Source organism: Podarcis muralis, chromosome 2 (assembly GCF_964188315.1).
Source record: "Podarcis muralis chromosome 2, rPodMur119.hap1.1, whole genome shotgun sequence".
Classification (NCBI taxonomy): Eukaryota; Metazoa; Chordata; class Lepidosauria; order Squamata; family Lacertidae; genus Podarcis; species Podarcis muralis.
The window spans coordinates 7,297,415-7,313,959 of record NC_135656.1 but is presented as its reverse complement, the minus strand read 5'-3'; the positions used below and the strand labels follow the sequence as shown (position 1 = coordinate 7,313,959).

The 16,545-nt window shown below is 44.2% G+C and overlaps 1 protein-coding gene across 1 annotated transcript; it reads right to left on the bottom strand.

Moving 5' to 3' along the window:
* Positions 1–1,254: 1,254 nt before the first annotated feature.
* LOC114593013 (aquaporin-2-like) lies at positions 1,255–16,173 on the bottom strand. Its single transcript, XM_028721476.2, has 4 exons — positions 15,778–16,173; positions 9,924–10,088; positions 3,922–4,002; positions 1,255–1,470 (listed from the first exon to the last, which is right to left on the bottom strand). Exons 1-4 carry the CDS (start codon positions 16,138–16,140, stop codon positions 1,255–1,257), a joined length of 825 nt encoding a protein of 274 aa, XP_028577309.2. The 5' UTR covers positions 16,141–16,173.
* Between the last annotated feature and the right edge of the window lie 372 nt (positions 16,174–16,545).

Sequence of the window (16,545 nt, the reverse complement as noted above, 5' to 3'; positions counted from 1 at the left end):
TTGCTTAGCAGCACAAGTAAGTAACATTCATCAAAGCATTTTAAAGGCAACATACACACCACACAGTCTAAACACGCACACCTCCCCAACATTCAGAAAAATGCTGAAAGCAATAGGTTGATCTGTTTGGCTATGCAGAAGTCACAGTGATTAGTGATGATAAAGGACATGTATAAGACTATAAAACTTTCTCAACGGCTAATATGCATGCACAGAAAAATGGAGGTGGGCAGAGGAAGGTGTGTAATCTAGTTGGGGCTGGTTCTTCTCTTTGGTCCTTGCCAAGTGTGCCATTCCACAATTTGAGTGTGCCAGTGGAAGTGGAGGTAAGAGGGTTAAGAAAGAAAAGTGGAAAAAGTTAACTCTGTGATACAAGAAGGGTAAAATCAGGGTTGGCTACGAACACATATTGAGAACACTGTGTGTGGCTTTGATCAATAGGCATGGGCTTATCCTAATTATTTTCTGGACAGTCATTCTGCTTTCATTTAATACACTCGCATGCATTTTAATAAGTGCTCAAACCCTCACAAAAGAACGACTTGCTCTTTGCAGAGTAAGAACTTTGCAGGGAAGCTAAAGGATTTGGCTGATGTCTGCAAGATTAGTGGTGCAATTCTAAGCACGCTTATTCAGAAGAAAGTCCCAATTTGTCTAACAGGGCTTATTGTAATCATGATCACTTGGAAGTAAGTCCCACTGAATAGATCATGACTTGCACTTGGGTAATCATGCTTAGGATCAATAATGCAAATTTTGCCCTTGCTTTTTAGCAGTTCATCACTCAGAATGCCAACGTGAGAACTCTAAAAGTTGTGGCTGTTATTTCTTCAAGGGAAATGCCCAGAAACCATTTTGTATAGCTGGACCGTCATGGTCAATGACTCTTTGACCCAAATTCTAGAGATCCACATGAAGTTTAGATAACTAGACTCATGGAAGAAGAAAAAACAATGTTCTTTCATTAATTTGTCAGGATGCACAAGGTGGTGGCATGTGATGGTTTCCACTGATCAATAAGTGGATCTTAAATCTCCTCGGGAGAATCTTTCAGAGCAATGGGCACTTCTCTTACAGCCTGAGCTAAAGATTTAAGCTCCACGGGTGGCCCATCACAGATGACCATTCTGCTCCCAGGGGAGATATTCATTGTGCATTGACAACATGAAGATGAATGCACGTTTGAGCCAGAAGAAAACACCAGTGGATGTAGCTAGCTATAGCCTGCTCCTTTCACTGTTCGTCGGGGTTGGCCTAGACTTTCTCCATCACACTTCGAGGCAGGGTCTGTGGGGAGTGGAGCTCCATCGATTGCCTCCTGCGAACATCACGCTCCTCCCAGTCTTCTTCCGGCTCGTAGCCTTTGAAGATTGCTAGCCGCTCCGAGAGGGTCTTTGCATGGGGGAAGAGAGCATAGTGGTAGAGCAAGGAAGCCACCACTGCTCCAGCCATTGGACCCAGCCAGAAGACCTGAGGGAGGAAAGGAGAGAATGAGAGAGATACAAGGTTGATGGTTGACCAGGATGAAGATTCTTGGATAAATTCTGGTACCAAACCATTTATAGAAGGTAGCATTGCTTCTCAGCCTTTTGGCTAAGATTAAGTGTAGTATAGAAGATAGCTCCTCCCCTATTAGACCTCACAATTCTAGTTCAAGGTTTCCCACAATAGGGCATTAAAGTTTTTTCCCAATATATTGAAATTAATGTAATTAGGGGGAAAGATGTATGGGTGTGTCGGCGCAGCTGGAAAACTCAAGATTACCAAATAGCTTTTGGCCAAATATTTAGTTGGCCATTCCAGTTTCATGTGCAGTTCTTCACGTCTGCAGCTCCTGGTCACTTGCAGCTTCCCCCTCCACTCCTTTTCTCTCCCAGTTGTCCTGCTCCTTTCAGATTCCTCCCTCTGTCTTTCTCCTTGCTGTTCTGGACCACTTCCTCTTCCCAACCCCATCTGCATTAACCAACTCTTTCCACCCCCAACTTCTGTTGAGCTCATGTCCTCTCTTCTGCTTGGTGATTGAACCTGGTACTTTCTGCAAGCAAAAGTTGCAGAACTTTTGCAGAGTTGCAAAACTCTGTCTCCGAGTTACAGTTCTTTGGCAGAAATGACTGGCAGAATCCGAGACCAGGGAGAAGAGTCGGTGGAAGAAGATTGGAAGAAATTTAAAGACTATCTACAGAAATATTGTAAAATTAATGAATGATAGAATGATGTTGGATAGTAATTAAGGGGTTTCCAGCTGTAATGCTCTGAGAGAATATGAAAAAAGGGTTATAAATGGGTTAAAATCTAATGGTAAGGATTTGCTGAACCAATAAATTGAAGTGGAATACAAAAAAGGGAGGTATGAGGAGGTCCGGGAAATAAGTTAAAGGAAAATAAGTAATAGAAAATATGTGTGTATTTTTCTTTTTTCTTTTTCATTTTTACTGTATTATTTTTTAAAAAAACTTAATAAACATTTTATAAAAAATAATAATACAGTTCTTCCCCTAAGAAATCAAGAAAGTGTTGCCTATAACAGATCAAAGGCAATGACCCTCTATTGTCCCATATCCAGCTATTTGCCACTGTTGAACCTGCTTAGCATTTGATGCTAAGCAGTTATAGCTGTTGTTACTGAGCTATAATTACTGCCTCATTTTATCTCTGGGCCCTCCTCTCTGCCCTGCTCTCAAGAATCCAAGTAGTTCGGTGAATGGCAGCCTTCTTTGTTACAACAGGGCAGCTCAGGGACGCTTCATAACTACTATAATAATAATAATAATAATAAAGCCTTATCACATGTGTTTTTGGTTTGGCCCAATATGTGGGAAGTTAAAGAATCAATGGATATCTGCCAAACTTGCTAATAGCTTTTACTTCCTTCATTCTTTCACCTCATTGAACACAAATGTTAAGTTGTCTCCATATTAAAAAAATAGACGAAAGAAAGATCCAATGGAAAAACTACCCTAAAGCTGGCTAAAACCAGAATCTGAAGAACTCATTCAGGTGTTAACTAGAACCAGAATGGGGCTTTTAATCTACTGCCGAGTCACAAAGAACAAGCCACTTAAGCCTTTTCTGGCTTTAAACCAATTCAACCAATGGAAGACAATCTTACTTGGCTACAAGTGATCACCAAATAAAAACTTGCCTATGGTTCTTGTTGCCAATCACTACATCTTTCTTTCAGTTGGCAGCTCTTGTATCCACATAATAGTCTTCCTTAGCCAACAGGCTTTCTGATCCCTGAAAAGTAGGGAAATCCACATGGCCATAAGCATCTCATCTGGCCCAGGCCTTGGGTTGGTCTTGCATATGCTTCAATGGTCTGTATTTTACCAGGGATGGTTCCAATTACTGGTACATGTGCCTGTGAAAACACTGACCCTGTTTTGTTGCTGTTTTGCATTTTGGAGATTCCCAAAATGTTGTTTTGAGTTGCTAGGCTTGCTGTTTCCCAGCTCTCGTACATCCTGTTTCTCTATGTCTCCCAAAAGCCATATCTCTCAGAACAGGAGGGGATGCAATCTTGTCTGCTGTGAACATGTATGAATGCAAGGCTGGCTCCATGTATAAGAACCTCCATCATTCCCTCCACCTTCTCCTCACACTCACCTCTATCAGCCATAGGTATGCTATAGGCAGCAGTGAAATGTGTGCTGGGGCAGAGCAATAGAACTGTCATCCTAACACCAGCATTATACTTATCTCAGTGGGGATGGGCAGAGTTGTGGGGAGGTTGGGGCCATGCAGGTACAGTGGCAGGACCCCCTCCACCCACCTGACCCTCTCACTGGTGCACTCATGTGGCCCTGACCTTGCTGGTCACTGCCCCAGCTCAGCCCCATCCAGGTAAACAGCAGTGATGCTAGATAGCTCCGAAGTTCTGCTCCACCACCACTACTGGGCACAATCCATTAGGAGTCTTACCCAGTGGTTGTCAAATTCACCCACAATCACAGCAGGACCGAAAGATCTAGCAGGGTTCATGGAGCAGCCAGTGTAGTAGATCTAGGGGGGGGGGGGGAAGAAAAGCATTTATTGCCATGGATATTAGTGTTGGAGTCAAAACATTACCTGTATGTGGGTAGTGACTTGTTGAGTTAAAGAGGGGGAAATAAATGATGCCAAAAATATTGAGACTGTTCTTGTGGAAACATCAAGGGTCATTATATTTTATCAGTTTCCCAAGACCCCCAAGTATCATCTGGTCATCAGCCCTTTCCCATGTTTCTTGGGCATCCAGTGGCAGCCATCAGGCAGGAGAACAGGGCCTAGGGCATGCCTGGGGGCCTCAGATAAGTACATTATTTCTGTCTCACCAAATGCTTCTTACTACAGAGCCATGTGGGCTGTAAATGGTACAGAAGGACTGCGGAAAATGCTTATTCATCTCACAGTGCTTCCTCAACGCTGTGAGTATACGGGACTGTTTCTATGGGTCTTTCCCGGAGAATTAGTGCAACTCTTTAGTGTGTGACTTTTAAAGGTCACCTGATAAGGGAAACATTTTCTGAAAGAGCTTCACCAAATAAAGGATGCTTGAGTCGTGTGTCCCGTCCACCCCCCCCCCTTGATTTTATTGTTTTATCTTTTGGTAAACCACTTTGAGGTCCTTTTTTAATAATCAAGTGGTGTATACATTTTATGAAATAATAATTAAAAAAACATGACACCTGGGTGAAAGCTTGGATTTTCTATTATTAGTTGTTCAAGGATACTTTCGCAATCACTCTTTGGAAGGTCAAACAACACATGGTGAAAGGGTGGTGGTGTAGTGGTTAGAGTGGGCAGATGCAGGTTCAAATCTGCGCTCACCCATGAAGTCCACTGGGTGACCTTGGGTCAGTGACTGTCCCCCAGCCTAACGCACTTCACAGGATCAATGTGAGGATGAAAGTGGCTGAGACAGAAAGAACTGGGCGAACTGGAGGAAGGGCAGGGTGTAAATATGTTATATATCTGTGGTTAGCTCTTCTGACATTTTCCTTTAATGTCTGGAGGGAATCTATCATCAGCTTTAGCATCTTTTTTTTAAGGGTGTGCATCAGTTGTATGTGGAGTCCCTATAAAGAAGGAAATTGGGGTGATGTGAGGTTTTTCACCCTTTCTTATTTTCTCTAGGTCTTACTTTCTCTGCAAGAAGTAAGGCTGCCCAGAATATTCCCAGTGGAGTTTCTGAAGATGTCTGTGTTGTTGTTGTTAATTATTTTGTGAATGCACAGCAGCAGATAATTTTTTAAAAACTAAAAGTTTGCTTTTAAAAAAACAAAAATTCTAAGTTGCTCTTCATTAAGGAACAACAAGCCAGAAGTTTTCAGAGCCCCACAGTCCATATCCTAGACCATGGTGACTAGTGATCATTGGGACTGGTAGGGTAGGAGACAAAAAGACCATGGCAGGCTGAACCAATTAAATTTAACTTTGCACCCATCCTCCTCATTACTGAGTTCCATCATGGCAACACTGAGGATTAGGAAGAGGAAGCTCACAGCAGGCACCATCCCCTGTACTGAATATAAATTAGAAGGCAGACAGAGGGGGGGATAGCTGAAGGCAGACAGAGGCTTGTGGCCAACACCCCATTTGCCTTAATTGGCCAACGTCCACTGGTTCTAGACAACCTCATGTTGGAAGATCTTCCTGATAGTGGAAAGTAAGGTGTGAAGCTGTGAAGCTGTGAAGTTTTTAGAAATATACAGGCAAGAATGCACACTACTTTGCCTCTTAATTCTTTTAAGGCAGGCATAGGTAAACTCCAGCCCTCCAAATGTTTGGGACTACAATTCCCATCATCCCTAGCTAACAGGACCAGTGGTCAGGAATGATGGGAATTGTAGTCCCAAACATCTGGAGGGCTGGAATTTGCTTATGCCTGTTTTAAGGTAAGAAAGAGCAAGAGACAAAGCCCTCTTCTTCCACACTCCATGCAAAATATGAAACTAATGTGAGTTATGGAGGAAAGTAAAAATCTTCTAGGTAAAGGTACCCCTGACCATTAGGTCCAGTCGTGGCCGACTCTGGGGTTGTGGCTCTCATCTCGCTTTACTGGCCGAGGGAGCCGGCGTACAGCTTCCGGGTCATGTGGCCAGCATGACTAAGCCGATTCTAGCGAACCAGAGCAGTGCACGGAAACACCGTTTACCTTCCCGCCGGAGTGGTACCTATTTATCTACTTGCACTTTGACGTGCTTTCGAACTACTTCCCCCATAAAACCCTCTGGATTTAGTTTTCTGCAATTTGTCAGCCCTAATCCACTTTGGAGGAGCTCCCATGCCTGTAAATTTCATCCACTTTGGCCAAAAGGTGGAAAAGTTCTATCCATTTTAATATACTCCGTCCTAATGAATGGGGAATAAAGAGCTTCACCTTATATAGAGTGGTTTGGAATCTGAAACACAGGCTGAAGCTGAGAGACCACAACGTGACTTAGAAACAGAATACTACTACTACTACTACTAATAATAATAATAATAATAAACACACAGATCCAAGGTCAATCTTGAGGCCTTATCCCCCCCCCAAGAGAAAACAGCTAGTGGGTTAGGGGAGATTTATAGTGCAATCCTAACCACATATATACTCAGAAGTAAGTCCTGTTGAATTCTGTAGGGTGTGCTCCCAGGTAACTAGGGATGGAGCCTTAGACCAAGATTGATTCATTTTTAAAAAGTTGATAAACCCACTAATAGATCTTCATTACATGTGAAGTTTGGCCTCGTGGCTTTAAAGAATGCAAGTGGAATTAAGCGTGGCTGTACTGTCATAAGAGATTGTTGCTAATGGCAGAGCATGTACTCCTTTGGATTAAGGAGCTTGGTCATGGCTTTCAGAAGAATTCTTGAACTATCTCTAGCTCTTCAGCGAGAACAACATATGATGCCTTATGTAGTGCAGTGCTTCAATACCTCTGGTGCTAAGGAGTGGCTAAGATGTGGCCTATGGTTTGTATTTGACTCACCCCAAGGCTTAGGAGCTGGATAGAGCATTCTTAGATTGCAATTTTGTTCATATTTACCTGGGATTAAGCCCCATTAAAGGGATGCGGGTGGCGCTGTGGGTTAAACCACTGTGCTGCTTGGGCTTGCTGATCGAAAGGTCAGTGGTACGAATCCCCGCAATGGGGTGAGCTCCCGTTGTTCGGTCCCTGCTCCTGCCAATCTAGCAGTTCGAAAGCACGTCAAAGTGCAAGTAGATAAATAGGTACCACTCCGGCGGGAAGGTAAACAGCGTTTCCGTGCACTACTCTGGTTTCGCCAGAAGCGGCTTAGTCATGCTGGCCACATGATGTGGAAAAACTGTCTTTGGACAAACGTCGGCTCCCTCGGCCAGTAAAGCGAGATGAGCACTGCAATCCCAGAGTCGTTCGCGACTGGACTTAATTGTCAGGGGTCCCTTTACCTTTACCTTTAAGCCCCATTAAACACAATGGGACTTCCTTCTGAGCAAACATGTACACAATCTCACTGTGAATGAGTGACAGCAGGCCTGTTAATAGTCACTAGTTCACATGAGAGTCACATATCACATGGAAAAAACCTTATTGCAGTCAAGCTGTCATGGTAAAGGTAAAGGGACCCCTGACCATTAGGTCCAGTCATGGCCGACTCTGGGGTTGTGACACTCATCTCGCTTTATTGGCCGAGGGAGCCGTGGTACAGCTTCCGGGTCATGTGGCCAGCATGACTAAGCCACTTCTGGCGAGCCAGAGCAGTGCACGGAAACCCTGTTTACCTTCCCGCTGGAGCGGTACTTATTTATCTACTTGCGCTTTGACGTGCTTTCGAACTGCTAGGTTGGCAGGAGCAGGGACAGAGCAATGGGAGCTCACCCCGTCGCGGGGATTCGAACCGCGACCTTCTGATCCGCAAGTCCTAGGCTCTGTGGTTTAACCCACAGCGCCACCCGCATCATGAGTTAGTAGCAAATATCTGAGGAAGCAGCCCAAAGGCAGAGGGGCAAAGATGGGGGGGGGGACTATTTAAGAGGGCAATAGAGTCCTTGCTTGTAGAATTTCCAGGATCTCGCCACCCTGCTTTCCAGTTCTAGCCAATCAAGACAGAGAGCTGGGAGCCATTCATAGATTAAGATATACTCAAAGAAGCGGGGAATATTTTATTGCTTCCCCAGACACTGTATGCTAGTTGGGCCTGTGGTGGAAGTCTGTGTCTTTGAGGACCTCAAAATCCAGTCTTCTGAGTAGAAGCTGCTTGCTATTATTATTACCAGAATTTTCAATGGAAAGTTGTTTCACTAAGAAATGCTCAACTTACTCCTTTTCTATCTTAATGCTAACATTAGGCCAACAACTATGCTATTGTGACATTTTGTTTCGGAAGCTTTTATCCACTAGGCTTTTCATTTCTCTGTGGCTCATTTTTCTATCCGTAAAACAAGAATAATTTTGGGAAGAAATTCAACCTTGCACTAAAGCAATCATTCAATCAGGGCAAGCTTTTGGGCTTGCCATTGGAGCAATCTCCCCTCTCCCCTCCCATATTCCGGAGGTTCTCCTGACCCCCTGGTCAGTTTGAGGGATGTAGGAAGAGGAGAGTGGGGGGAAGTCCCATTGAGCAAGAAGAAGTCCTTGAGCAGTGCTTCAGCTAATGGTACTCATTGCCTAAAACTCACCCAGTTATTTACTTCTGAAGAAAATGATGAAAATGAAAATGATTACCTGCTAAACCAGGGCTGAGTCAACACCATTTCATATGAACATATTTTGGGCTGCAGTAAAAATAAATATAATAATGCCTTGCATCCTACCTTTTGGGAAATGTGTTTGTGTGTCCTTGTGAAAATATTCACACATTCATTTAACTCGCCCCCATGCCTTCTAGCCAAGTCTGACTAGGTACCAGTTGATGGTGTTTACTGAATATATGGGTGAAAATTTTGTTTAATTAAAAGTGCTGGTAGCATTAAGATAAGTTCAACAGTGTAAATAAGTTTTGATGGCTGTAACGATGGATTACTGAATGGTTTAGTTCATGTAACATATGCAGGGATGTGTGGTATGCAAAATGAACCATGGATAGAGAAGAAGGGAAGTCCTTGATTTAAGGTTGTTTAAATGACTATTTTGAGATGTAAATTAGAAAATCTAATAAAAATTATATATACATATAAAGATGATGTCATCTTGTTCAAGATGTGATCTCTGATTGGTTGGGATGTGCAATGCTATTAATCCCTAAACGGCCTCAGTCCAGTATACCTGAAGGAGCGTCTCCGCCTCCATCGTTCTGCCTGGACACTGAGGTCCAGCACCGAGGAACTTCTGGCAGTTCCCTCACTGCAAGAAGCTGCAAGAAGCCAAGTTACAGGGAACCAGGAAGAGGGCCTTCTCAGTAGTGGAACGCCCTCCCACCATGTCAAAGAGAAAAATAACTACCAAACTTTTAGAAGACATCTGAAGGCAGCCCTGTTTAGGGAAGCTTTTAATGTTTAATAGGTTATTGTATTTTAGTGTTTTGTTGGAAGCCGCCCAGAGTGGCTGGGGAAACCCAGCCAGATGGGTGGGGTATAAATAAATTATTATTATTATTATTATTATTATTATTATTATTATTATTATTATCCAAGGAGGTGGAAGCAGCAAAGGGGTGGGGGTAGAGAATGGCACTGAAGTTTCAGCAGCCCAGAGGAAACAGCAGTGTTGAAGAGGATTTATTTTTAAAGAGATGTATATTTGAACATTTGAAGTGGGTGTCAGGAGAAATTTCTACCCAACCAAAACAGGTGGATTCGGATGAAAAATGGAAACTCATGCATATTTGGTGCAGTCCCACCATCAACCTTTTCTCCTGATCTCCCAGCCCTGGGAAGCTAAGATGGGTGTATTGCACCCTCTTAAACACAGGGAACACATGCCCTGCTGTCAGTATTTCCATCCATGCATACTCAACAGTTGTCAATAAGAGATACGCACCCCAAGCAGGTGACCCAGGACAACAGAGAAACCAATGGACAAGGCTGGGGATCCCAGGTTATCGCTCCTGCGGTCATCAGTTGAGGCAAAAATGCACAGGACCAACTGGAAGGTGAGGAACAGTTCCATGGTGACCGCCTGACCTGATGTTGTATTATTGTGTACCTGAAAAAAATAGAAGAAAATTAAGCACTTCCTTGAAGATTCTTGCCATTGTATCACACACTGAAGGGGAAGGTGGCATAACTACTAGCATTTGGCTATGTGACTGTGTCACAGAGGGCAGTTATGAGTGTGAGCAATGCAACTGATTATGGGATATATATTTTTAGCAAATAGTGATAAATGTGTGTGTGTGTGTGTGTGTGTGTGTGCACTTGGGTGAACCTTTGTTTCCACTTTGGCACAAGGTCTCTGCAATAGTTATCTGTTGACAACCTTGAATGAGCACAAAGATAACATCTCTATTATTTGCCTCTTTTGCAACTACAATGGCATTTTGATTTGCCTTAATCTTATGTAAGTTGTGGGCAGGTGGGGAAGAGAATGATTTGCAATGCCACTGGCATTCTGGCAACAGCAAAGATTTTCATCTGTGACGCACTTGCCCTGCTGGACACAATAAATATAAACATGCTTCACTATTGAAATTTTGAATACATGACTGCACAGATTCCTGATATGCTTATGCCTAGCTTGAAAAAGGCACAGCTAAAGCTCAGACCTGCCTAACTGTATTCTTCTGGAGAGATGCTGTGGCTTGACCAGTAGTAGACAACCTCTCTGTTCTTGGGCAGCCCAAATCAAGGAGCAAAAACAGATTTATTGAGGCTCTGGTGCACCACCATACATGACTGGTTGACTGCATTCATCTTTGTAGATCGCAAATTGTGTCTACGGGTGGTTCAAGTTCTTTCCACATGATTGTTCTGGGTGTGGCTCACAGGAGCACTCCTGCAAGCTAGCATTCCACACTGAGGTCACTCTAAAACTACACCATTTGTGTAATTTATTATCCTGCTGCATAGCTGTCAACTTACAGATTTGAAAATAAGGGACCAGCAGCCTTGAAAATAATGGACCAGCAGCCAAAATAAGGGACCTGCAGCCTCACCTGTTCCAGGCACTCCAGTCTTCCTGTCCTCCTGCAGTCTGGTCAAACTCATGCTGGGTAGCTTTGAGAACACTGTCCAACCAATTTTGTAACCGGAGGTTCAACTGAATAGAATCTGAATCACATGCACCACAAGGCCTATGCAGCCTCAATTTAAGATGGCTCTCTGGCCTGGCTTAGCACTGCAAAGTTTGCAGCAGCACGTGCAACAAAATGGCGTCAAGCATTCAAAGACCCCCTCAGCTTGCATTAACTAGCCACATGCAAGGCATGCAAGCTCCACCCCCCCAGTCGTTCTTAGACTTCTTATTGGGTGAGCAACACAGCCAAGCAACACAGTTGGAGCCTCCCTCCTCCCTGGCCAGCAGGGAGGGAGGGAGAGGAGCTGCTTCCTTTGAAATTTAAGGGACATCATTTAAGGGACATTTAAAGGACATCCATCAATAAGGGACATCAGCGGGACATGGCGCTGGAATAAGGGGCTGTCCCTTCAAATAAGGGACACTTGACAGCTATGTCCTGCTGGCAAGGAAGTGGGATGGGGTGAGGAAGAGCTCCCTATCCCAAACATATGAGATCTCTCAGTCATTGCCCAAGCTTCTCTTTGAAGCATAGAGTCTTGCTTTACTTAGAAATACAGTGGTACCTCGGGTTAAGAACTTAATTCGTTCCGGAGGTCCGTTCTTAACCTGAAACTGTTCTTAACTTGAGGTACCACTTTAGCTAATGGGGCCTCCTGCTGCCGCTGTACCACTGCCGCATGATTTCTGTTCTCATCCTGAAGCAAAGTTCTTAACCCGAGGTACTATTTCTGGGTTAGCGGAGTCTGTAACCTGAAGTGTCTGTAACCCGAGGTACCACTGTAATGAAACATTGTACATTAATGTCGAAGTGCAGAATCTGATGCTCTAATGACAACACTTGCATTCTGTAGCACACTCTGGGAATCATGGAACACACACAACAGCCCTACAGAAGATGTATGGCAATTCATGCTGTCAAAGAAATTGTTTTCCTCCTTGTCCAGTGGTGATGCCTGATGTGACTCAGTCAGTAGCTCACTAGGGAAGTAAACTGAGTGATAAGAATCAGAACTGAGTCCATGGAGAGAAGGGAAAGGATCCCAGAGCACTGCATCATCCAAGAGGTTGTGGTAATCCTGTGAATGTTCCAGCACATATGGCTTTATGGCAACTTGACAGCTTCTGGAAGAATTCCCAAAATTTCATGCCTTTCAAACCTAGCTATTTACCATTAATGTGGTTCCCAATGAGAACATTGAGTTCAGAAGAGAATGGTGGGTACTAGATTTATTATACCTAATACCATTATGTCTGGAGCAGTTATCCTTATTCACACTACCTCAGCTTCCCCCTCCCCTAATTTGTTTCCTGGAGAATTCATGTTTCCTCGCCCCCCTCGGAGTAGCCAGTGTAGAGCCCTCCAGATATTGGTGGACTACAACTCCCATCATCCCTGATCATCGGCTGTGCTGGCTAGGGTTGATGGGAGTTGTAATCCCAAATGTTTGGAGAGTACCACATTGGCTCTTACTGCGTCATTCCATCTATCTTCTACCTTTGTGCTAAAGCTCTACAAAGTGCAGTTTGACCAAAAGGGAACTGTCAACAAAAGCATGCTATTTGTTCTAGCAGAACAAATAAGTAAACCAGGGGCAGGCAACCTAAGGCCCGGATCTGGCCAAATCACCTTCTAAATCTGGCCCATGGACGGTCCAGCAATCAGCATGTTTTTGCATGAGTAGAATGTATCCTTTTATTTAAAATGCATCTCTGGGTTATTTGTGGGGCATAGGAATTCGTTCATTTTTTCTCCCAGAATATAGTCCGGCCTGGCTGAAAAGGGTTGCTGACCCCTGAAGTAAACTTTAATAAGCTACCTCGCACAGTAGTATCATGAGCTATCTCCTGACTAATGCCAAAAAACTATAACACTGAGAGTCATAATCATTCTCGAAGAATGCTCATTATGACAACTGGATGGATGTGCATTTAGCAGCTCTAGAACCTAACTGAACATAATTATAAGTATGTAAGCGTCCTGATTTTATGACTGGGTTGAGTAAAATCGGTATGTTGATAATGATTAGGGCTGTGAACAGAAAACAATATTTAGCTCAAAAGGTCTGCTTACAGGCTCAAATAAACATCACCTCATTGCCTGAAATCTCAGGCAATTTGTTGACAAAGTGGAAGTCAACAAATGCACCACAAAATCATTTTTTGGTAGTAGCATGGAGTTTGCTGGCAGAATGGATGGAACCTGCGATTTTCAGACAAGGAGATGCAGGGAGGGGGTTTGTGCTAGGCAACTCTAAAGTTTTGGACGTTTTTCAAAAGAAGATGATTTCACACTGTGAGCAATTCGCACATGACTTGCAACACTGAGATGGCCCCTAGGTTAGTACTCTGCAAAATATAACAAGGATAAGTCGATAATTGGATTGTTAAACTTTTTGAAAACATTTGAATGTACATATGGTTAAATCAAATTAGTTCAGATTAAATAGAAATTTTCTCTCTCCAAAGCTGGGGAACACCCCAGTTTAGGGCCCCTCTAGACAACCTTTTTTTTTTGCACATTCATCATTATTTGCGCTCATGATGCTATTGGAGCAGTCAAACACATACACCCTTTCAATATTGTTTGTACCTGCAAAAGTTTTGGGGTGCTCACACTGCTTCATTTCTAAAGGGTGCACATCCTGTAACTTCCCATTGAAACCCCCTATCTTTTCATAACACAAAGACTCTGCCCCCCCCCCCCCCCCGTTACTGTGATATCAATCCACTGGGCAGCAATACAGTGGTACCTCTGGTTACGTACTTAATTCGTTCTGGAGGTCCATTCTTAACCTGAAACTGTTCTTAACCTGAAGCACCACTTTAGCTAATGGGGCTGCTGCACTGCCGCAGCGTGATTTCTGTTCTCATCCTGAAGCAAAGTTCTTAACCCAAGGTACTATTTCTGGGTTAGTGCAGTCTGTAACCTGAAGCGTATGTAACCCAAGTTACCACTGTAATGCGGTTACGCTGGGAAGCATCACAGATGAACTAACAAAGCAGAATCAATCCACACACTATTATTGTGTCAAGAACATGTTGCAGAACACACCCAAAATAAGCATTAGCCTTGAGAAGCCCTTTGTGTGAGCCAAAACAAACTGATTCAAACCCATCATATACCAAGTCAAGGATGCGACAAGGTCAATTCCTTTCCTCAACCTGTGAATCTCTAACCTCATCCCATGCCTCAATAGTCCACCACCTTTCAGCTTCCAAACTCCTTCCTTTGTGCTTTCTCACCTGTTTAGTTTGCTGCTGCTCTTCTCCCTTTCCCTGTTAGTAAGGTACTGGAAAAGCTAGTTTTCCCCTTTATTTCTGTTTTAATGGCAACAACACACAACAGGTAAATGTGCCTCTTAAGCTGTAGTTTTAAGTGGTTTGTGATAATCTAGCTTCTTTTAATTTGCACTCACCATTGATAGTTCTGTCTGAATCTTTTTAAACCCAGAACAATTGCCTAATCCAGTGTTTCCCAAACTTGGGTCTCCAGAGGTTTTTGGACTACAACTCCCATCATCCCTAGCTAGTAAGGCCAGTGGTCAAGGATGATGGGAATTGTAGTCAAGAAACAGCAGGAGACTGAAGTTTGGGAAGCACTGGCCTAACCTATACAGGTGTATAATCAAACTAAATTGGGAGCCCCCTCCCCTGCAAATTTTTTTTTTTTTTTTTTTTTTTTGCTTATAACAGCCTACAACAAAGTCTAGCTGTCACTGCTATGGATCAGAACAGGAGTCTTATTGCAATTTGTCTTCCACAATCCTGGATTGTACTGAAGGATGTCAGCAGTGGGCCAGTTTGGTAACGTAAGGTGTTGGACAGGTCTAGGACACACAAGGTAAAGGTAAAGGTAAAGGGACCCCTGACCATTAGGTCCAGTCATGACCGACTCTGGGGTTGCAACGCTCATCTCGCTTAATTGGCCAAGAGAGCCGGCGTACAGCTTCCGGGCCATGTGGCCAGCATGACTAAGCCGCTTCTGGCGAACCAGAGCAGGGCATGGAAACGCCGTTTACCTTCCCGCCGGAGCGGTACCTATTTATCTACTTGCACTTTCGAACTGCTAGGTTGGCAGGAGCAGGGACTGAGCAACGGGAGCTCACCCCGTCATGGGGATTCAAACTTCCAACCTTCTGATTGGTAAGTCCTAGGCTCTGTGGTTTAACCCACAGAGCCACCCATGTCCCAGGACACACAAGACTTGGGCTCAAATCCCCACCCAGCCATGAAGCACACTGGGTGACCTTAGGCCAGTCACCATCTCTCAGACTAAGTTACTTCACAAGGATGTTGTGAAGCTAACGTGGAAAGGGAGAGGACCATCTAGGTCAGGCATAGGCAAACTCGGCCCTCCAGATGTTTTGGGACTACAACTCCCATCATCCCTAGCTAACAGGACCAGTGGTCAGGGATGATGGGAATTGTAGTCCCAAAACATCTGAAGGGCTGAGTTTGCCTATGCCTGATCTAGGTAGCCCCAAGCTCCTTGGAGGAAAGGTAGGAATAGAGAATAGAGAGAAACTGGGGTCCGTGATTTCTTTTTAGCAAAAGAGCAATGCAAGAGACTAATCTGGGTTTCTTGAACATCCTAGTATGGACACACCTTGCTTTAATCCTCCATCCCTCCCACTTTTGCAGGTCCTGGAATCCTTACCCTGTTGATGGACAAGCTTCCTCGGATGTGAGGTGGTGTGATTTGATGCAGGAGGGCTGCCCCTGTCACAGCTCCCAGGATCTGCGCCATCACGTAGAAGATGGCCCTCAGGAAGGAGACCTGGGAGCCTACGAGGCATGCAACAGTCACAGCAGGGTTAATATGGGCCCCGCTGACATGACCCACAGCCTGGACCAAGGTCGCTATAGCCAAGCCAAAAGCCAGTGAGATCTGGAGAACATTGGGTGGGGACACAGGCCAGTTGAGTGCTGCCCCCAGCCCAAAGAAGATGAAGAGCAGCGTAGCTAGAAATTCAGCGAGGACAGCTCGAGTGAAGGCCACGGAGCGGAGTTCCCACATCATGGATGACGCAAAGACAGAAGAGGCTGAGACCAGTAGCTTCAACTCTCTGGCTTAGTGGTGGGTGCTGTGTATTCTGGATGGATGAGGAGGTACAGTCTGCAGGTCTATGTGTGTGCATATATATCTGCCTACAGAACAGCAAGAGATCTCTAAGTGGAGGTGGAGTTTGGAAACTTAATGCTTTTCCATGCCTGTTCCACCTGAGGAGGTTTCAGACCCTGCCTTCTTCCCTGGTAACCTGGGAAATTAACATTTCCCAACCTAATACTCTTTTTTTTTTTTTTTTTTTGCCTTGAGAGAGTTCACCCGGCAGTCACAGGCTAAGTTGCAATATTTCCTTCCACACATCCACAGTTTTCTTCACCTCTGCCCTTTTCTTCTTGTCTTTTAAGTTGCTTTTCAAAA